The sequence below is a fragment of the Solanum stenotomum genome, chromosome 3 (assembly GCF_019186545.1).
Source record: "Solanum stenotomum isolate F172 chromosome 3, ASM1918654v1, whole genome shotgun sequence".
Lineage (NCBI taxonomy): Eukaryota > Viridiplantae > Streptophyta > Magnoliopsida > Solanales > Solanaceae > Solanum > Solanum stenotomum.
The window spans coordinates 63,015,071-63,022,623 of NC_064284.1; the positions used below are offsets into that span (position 1 = coordinate 63,015,071).

The 7,553-nt window shown below is 31.0% G+C and overlaps 1 protein-coding gene across 1 annotated transcript; it reads left to right on the forward strand.

Moving 5' to 3' along the window:
* The first annotated feature begins 606 nt into the window (after positions 1–606).
* LOC125860237 (2-methylpropanoate--CoA ligase CCL4-like) lies at positions 607–4,183 on the forward strand. Its single transcript, XM_049540164.1, has 3 exons — positions 607–1,668; positions 2,120–2,489; positions 3,704–4,183. Exons 1-3 carry the CDS (start codon positions 637–639, stop codon positions 4,150–4,152), a joined length of 1,851 nt encoding a protein of 616 aa, XP_049396121.1. The 5' UTR covers positions 607–636; the 3' UTR covers positions 4,153–4,183.
* The last annotated feature ends 3,370 nt before the right edge of the window (positions 4,184–7,553 follow it).

A 7,553-nucleotide genomic window follows, 5' to 3' on the forward strand; every position in this document is an offset into this window, starting at 1 on the left:
CATGAAAAGGGAATATTTATTTCAGTCTAAAACAGAATAAAGCAGAGGGGCAAATCATGATAATCATGATAAGAGAGTATTTATTTCACTCCAAATCATAATAGACAAAAGGTAACCTCATGATAATCAATGATAAAGAGAGTATTAAGGGTAAAGCTATAGGAAATACCGTCTCTATTTACTTTTATTTGTCCATTTTAGACTTGGTACATTTTTAAAAACTAATTATTAATGGTCATATTTTTCATAATATTCATAGTAATTGATGTATAAAAATAATAATTCATATTTAAAATAGTGTATAAGTAAAAATGAATCGAGTAAGTACCTTTTATAAGGATTGTGTTAAACAAACTTCAAAGACATCGAACTGTGGTGGAGTGGTAAGTACTCTTTTATTCTTAGTCAGAGGTCTCTGATTCAAATCCTCTTCGAATTTAGTCGAGCTCCAATGTAGAACTGAACACCAGGCGGAAAAAAAGAAGAAGAGACATGTTGGACCGTCTAATAAAGACAAATTCATAGTTGTACCTACAACATTTAATTTTGAGTATATGCCCAACTTCCCCATAACTTGTTATATATATCCATCCATACTAAGGATGGAAAAAATAAACAAATTAAGCATACCACATTATGGACATTTTAACACCAACTAGTTCAACAAAAAGTCTATCTCTTCATGCTTGCAACTTATCATCCCTTGGTATATCCAATCCATTAGGTTATCAACTCTTTAAATCAAGAATCCCTTTTGAAGTAAACAAATTAAAGAAATGTACGATCCGATCTACGCTAGCCTTGAATCCTATCACTGCTCCTCCTGAAATTTTTAAAGAAAACGGGAGCACAACCACAAAAATACCCAAAGGGCCTGCGAATTCGTGCCCGTTTTCGCCTTTAGACTTTTTAGAAAGGGCTTCTATTGTTTATGGAAATTGCACATCAATTGTTTACAATGACACAAGTTACACTTGGTCACAAACTTACACTAGGTGCAAAAAATTGGCTTCTTCGATTTCTTCGCTAGGGATCAAGAAAGGCGATGTCGTTTCCGTGTTAGCCCCAAATATTCCTGCAATGTATGAGCTCCAATTCGCCGTCCCAATGTCCGGTGCGATCCTCAACAACGTTAACTTCCGTCTCGATCCACGTACCCTCTCCGTTTTGCTTCGGCATAGCGAATCAAAGCTTGTATTTGTGGACTATCAAGCGAGTTCTTTAGTACTCGAGGCGATTTCTTTATTCCCTTCTAATTTACAACGTCCGAAATTAGTCCTCATCGAGGATGATTGTGGTAGTACGCCTTTAATATCGAGAAATGAGTTTTATAATAGTTATGAGAATGTTATTGATGAAGGAGACCAATTTTTCAAATGGATCGCTCCAGAGAGCGAATGGGAACCCATGACACTAAACTACACTTCTGGGACTACTTATGCACCGAAAGGCGTGCTTCATAGTCATAGAAGTGCGTTTACGATGAGTGTCATGGGCTTAATTGATTGGTCCATGCCGAAGCAACCGGTGTACTTGTGGACCCTACCAATTTTTCATGCCAATGGTTGGGGTTATTGTTGGGCTATGGCTGCTGTTGGTGGAACCAATGTGTGTCTACGTCGGAGTCATGAGGCTGCTTCAATATATGAAGCTATTCAACAACACAAGGTAACGTTGAACGCTTTATTTAAAAGGTTAAGCTTTAAAAAAAAAATACATGTTTAATCACTTGATAATATACCTTACTTAATGTGGGTCTGATTCTTTTTTATGGATCTGACACGTGACTTTTTTTATTTATTTTTATAGGTGATAGCAATAAAACTCAACTCTGTATTATTTATCAGCTACTAGATATAATGTTAAATTTTGTGACTGTGTCATCTACCAACTTAATTCATTAGAGATAAATACTATTTCACCTGTCCAAATTTATCATGCGAGCATGTTTGAGTGTGCACACAATTCAAACACATAACTAAACATCAAACTTATGTTACTATAATTTAATATGTTATATCAAGTTACTTAGTATTTAATCAAATTATTAATTAATATATTATTTACAATTACTTTTTTAAGTGATTTGATTATGTAAATACTGTTTGTTTTTATATAGGTAACTCACATGTGTGGTGCACCAGTAGTACTCAACATGTTATCAACCTATTCAAAAAGAAAACCCCTTGATTCCCCTGTCCACCTCCTAACGGCCGGGGCGCCACCCCCGGCCGCAGTTCTGGACAGGACAGAATCTTTGGGATTCGTGATAAGTCACGGTTATGGATTGACAGAGACGGGTGGGCCCGCGGTGACATGTGCATGGAAACAAGAATGGAATTCATTGACAAATTCAGAAAGAGCAACACTAAAATCAAGACAAGGTGTGAGGATGGTAGGGTTTACTGAAGTTGATGTAGTGGATCCTGAAACTGGCATTAGCATTGAGAGGAATGGGATGGCTATTGGAGAAATTGTTTTGAAAGGAGGTACATATATTCGATTCGTTTTAATTCAAGCGTCTTTCTTTTCTTTTTAGTTTGCTTTCATTTTTTTTTTACTATGGTAACTCTTTAGTTCGAGTATTATATTTTCTCTAGTCTATTCTAGTTGTCATGATTACTAAACACAAATATTAGTCCAAGGTTTTCTCTATCTATACTTATTTGTCCATGCTTAACAATGCACACATCATAAAAAATAATAAATAAAATGACATTTTAATATTTCACTCCTAATTATTATAATTAAAGTATTAATACCAAAGGTACTTTTAAAAAGGACATTAATCAAAAACTAATTTATTAAGAACTTTTCAAAATTATAATCTTACACATACCGTGTTATTTGTGTGAAGATAGACATTTATATCATTTAACAGTAAAATAAAAATTACTTTCTCTATTCAATTTTGCTTGTATATCTGTTATAAAATAATGAAAGATACGCGTATTTTACTATAATAATATGTTAAGTATTAGGTTTTCAAAAATAATTTGAGGATTATGTAATTAATTTTAAGAATAAAACATGAAAGGAAATTGAACTATTTTTTCTATATTAAAAGTGATAAATAAAAATAATTTATTTTTAGAATAATAATTAAATAAAAATAAATGAAATAATTACCATATTTAGAAGGTGGGTGGGGGAGTATTTGTTGTCTTAAGATGTTCGGACCAAATTAAAGTAGTCTATTATAATGTTTATTAATGTGAAAAATGGTCCCAAGAGTCCTCAATAAATTCTAGCATTGATGGACCAAATCATAAATAAAGAAATTATGTTAATTATATTGTACCTCGTACTCCATTATGTTCATTTTAGTTATTGTGCTTATAAAAAATAACTGATTAATAGAATTGTTATTCTATATAATTAAGATATAGTAATTATTATTTATTCATTTTCACCTATATTCTTATTAATAAATATATAGAAAGATTGACGTGAAGATTCAAGAATAAATTAGTCAATTAGTTTTTTAGTAAATATTTTAATAAGGAACGTCCAAAAAAAAAATATGACAAATAAAACAGACTACATGTAGGAGTAGAGTGAAGATGTTTATATATATAGTAAATATTAATTTTCTTTGATTTCTTCTTGTGTTTATCTCTCTATATTTTAAAAACCTAACTTCACCACTGACTGGAGAGACTAATATAGTAGATGAATAACAGCATAATTGAATTTGCAACAGGTAGTGTGATGCTAGGGTACCTTAAAGACCCTGAAGGAACATCAAAATGCATGAAAAATGATGGATGGTTTTACACTGGAGATGTTGGAGTAATGCATTCAGATGGATACTTAGAAGTTAAGGATAGATTGAAAGATGTTATAATTTGTGGTGGAGAGAACATAAGCAGTGTGGAAGTAGAGTCAATTTTATACAAACACCCTGCCGTGAATGAGGCAGCGGTAGTAGCACGTCCAGATAACTATTGGGGTGAGACGCCTTGTGCGTTCATCAGCTTGAAAAATGATGCATGCAAAGTCACCGAGAAGGAGTTGAGAGATTTTTGTAAAGAGAATTTACCTCTTTACATGGTGCCAAGGACAGTTGTTATAGAACATGATCTTCCAAAGACTGCTACTGGGAAAATTCAAAAGTATTTACTTAGGGATAGAGCCAAATCACTTGTATAAGCGTGAATTCATATTAGTCGATCAACTAAGGATAAGAATTTAAATATTAGTATTTTCTAATATGTGTGATTTCTATATATATATTGGAAGACGAGCTAGTCTCAATTCATGTGTACTTATGCTTCCTGATGTATAATAATATTGTACCTGTTTAAAACTATTTAAATATGTTTGTGTGTGCATTCAAACTCAAAAAATCCTATAGCGTGATGGTTAATTTGTGCACCTCTACTTGATTTGTCCTTTTAAAATCTATAAATTTGATATATTGAAACTTTTATTCTTCAATTGTTATCGTAAAATTTTATAGTATTAAATTTAATAGCAGTGGAGGACGTAACATATAACTAATGTGTTAAAATAAATAATAATATATTCAGTATGAAGTAAAAACATAAATATAAAAATTTACTAAAAGTTCAAATAATAAAACTCTATAAATTTTCAAAAGTGTAAATTAATAGATCTAACAATAAGGACATAAAGGTTAAGCCTGTCAAATATAAATATTAAATTTGCCTATTTATTGTAGTACACTTATCGATAAGGTTGAACATGCAAAAAAAAAAAATGGTACCACATGGTTTCTAAGAAATATTTTGGTGCTATTAATTTTGAAAATTATTGCACAGTAGGTGATGAAAGAGAAAGAGTAAATGTAAATAATTATTTGCCAACTTCACATGGTGCCAAAACTAGCGATTATTGAAGTTGAGTTAAGTTGAGGACCAGTAAAGATTGTGGTAGAATGATAAGTAGTTTTTTATATTTTTAATCAGAGATATTTGGTTTGAGTCTCCTTGAGTATGAAGTTGATTTTGTTAGAGAACGGTTTACTTCTCAATGTCGGACTTTCCGACGTAAATTCAGAATTAGTCTAACTCCCATGTAGATATCAGAACCAGAAAGGAAACCAAAAAATAAGGTTGTTGAGAGAAAAAAAAAAGTCAAGTCATCCTACGTCGACATAAATTCAGATTAATCGGGTTCAATTGATTTCAAATATCATATAGTTTCAGTTCTTAATTACGAGTTCAAAAGTCGCTAAGAACTTCTTCTTTTTTTTGGTGATAAGTCGCTAAGAACTTAAATATTAATATTACTAAGGTGTGATTTCAATATTTATTTATAATATAAACATGTTAAGGTATAACTAGGTAAATATAAAATGTGTTTTCTTCTAACAATTTAAGTCTTTAAAAGATATGATCATAGACTTTAACATGATATCAGAACAAATAAAATATCATGTCTTCGAGCCTCATCACCATCTGTATCTTTTTTCTACATGCTTGGCTCATCAAAGGAAATCAATCTCCCGTAAATATTAGTGGCCGATTTAGAAGTCCGATTATGAGTTTATGTGTAGTTTCTGACCAGATCCTGTATACATAAAACTAAGTAGCTATATTTGATTGTAAAATCCATTATTAACTATTAGTATAACATTAACTTGAAGTTGTTATGGAACTCATAAATTTAAATTCTAAATCTGTCTCTGGCGATAGGATAAGAATAGAGAAAAAAAATGCCATCACATTGATTCTAAGAACATGACCAAGTTTGTGCAAGTTTGACTTGTTACTTTCCTAGCATGATGCATGGTGTGTCCCTACATATATATAAATATATCCTGATAATGTCATCAATTATCTTACTTTACAACATAAAGTGTATTGCACCTAATTCAACTTTATTTGGATCACACACGCAATAAAGATTTTGCGGTTGGTCATAATATTTGAAGTGACTCATGCATATCTACTAAGATGAAATGGTCCACATACATACAAGAATGTGAAAAACTTTGAAACATTCAACAAATACCACCTAGGTGCAATTAATGTTCCAAGATTTCATTTTTATAATCATTTTGAAAAGACTAATATATTAGTATATTAAAAATAATTGAATTTTGAATTTATTATGTAATTTTTTTTTCAACTATCAATGTGAGACTTTTTTTACGTATTAACAATCCTTACCTTGAACTAAGATTCACATGGCCTATCGTCTTACGGTTCATGTAGAGATTTACTATGTGTCAACAGGGGCGGACCTAGAGTCTGCCGAGGGGATTCACCCGAACACCCTCAGCAAAAAATTATGTTGTATATTTAAGGTATTTTTAAGAATTTTTATGTTTATATATTGATTTTGAACCTCCGGAATATAAGATTAGAGGTTGACTTAGTGGTTGAGGGGTTCAAACCTCAAATTTTAAGCACTGCTCTTTTTTTTCGAACCCCCTTAATGAAAATCCTGGATCCGCCACTGTGTGTCAACCACATTAATCTAGTATTTATTGCCACTAGTCAATGTCTTTTTTTTTTTTTTTTTTTAATGTTTGTATATACGTTTTCAAAACTACAAGTAAAGATTGTAAATCGATCCGCAGATAGGCAAATACATTGAGTGGGGCCCATGCCATTACTTCACAATATCCATACTTATCTCACTGAACGATCAACTCTGATACCTCATATTAGTTGTTAGGCAAAAATAACTCAAAGATACTTTTAACATAGTGAGATATTGTCACCTCACTCTATGACACTCATAGCTAGAAAGAACACATAAAAATCACTATATGTCTACATCCAAAAAATGTCTCTCGCACTTCTCGCACTTCAATCACATAAAAATCACTATATGTCTACATCCAAACAATATATCTTGCACTTTCATCTTTACCATTAAAAAGTATTACTACACTTAATATACAATATTTTTTTTCTTTTCAACTATTAATGTGAAACATAATTTGCACACCCAACTCCATTAGATAAATTTAAACGAAAGAAGTCAACATTTTTGAATCCTCTACATAATCAATATTCCTTAAACTTATATGATGGACGTGCTATAAGTCTATTACTAAAAGCTGTTGAAAAAATCCTAGCTTTAAAATTGGAGGAGTAGTGAGAATACTATCATCTTATTTAGCTATTTAAGTCGAGCTTTTCACTTGAAAAGATAAAAGTTAATTTTTTAAGGGCAAACAATACAAATTTCACTAGTTTAGGTCCTAATTATTAGGATTCACGTTAATTTAGAATATTACTTCATATACCATATTTCGGTACTTAGATACATGTATCATGACTTGTCAGATATATGTATCTGATAGTTAAAAAAAACGAGATATGTGTTTTATTATTATTTAATTAAATGTGTGTAATTGTTATCCTTAATTAAAGGAGTATTTAAGAACTCTAGCAGATTTTGGCCTTTGAATACATGTATTCGAAGGTTAAAAATTGAGATATGTGTATCCAACAGGTAAAAAAGATCGAGATACCTGTTTTATTAATTTTGAAATAAATGTGTATTATTGTTTTCCTTAATCAAAGGAGTAATTGAGTATTAATTAATAACTCTAACAATTTTGGCCTTTGAAT

What these genes read in the sequence shown, in the direction of transcription:
- LOC125860237 (XM_049540164.1), top strand. Translation starts at nt 637, where the DNA reads ATGGACATTTTAACACCAACTAGTTCAACAAAAAGTCTATCTCTTCAT. An exon ending in AAGCTATTCAACAACACAAG is followed by an intron (nt 1,669 to 2,119) that starts GTAACGTTGAAC and finishes GTTTTTATATAG; the next exon opens with GTAACTCACATGTGTGGTGC. An exon ending in AGAAATTGTTTTGAAAGGAG is followed by an intron (nt 2,490 to 3,703) that starts GTACATATATTC and finishes AATTTGCAACAG; the next exon opens with GTAGTGTGATGCTAGGGTAC.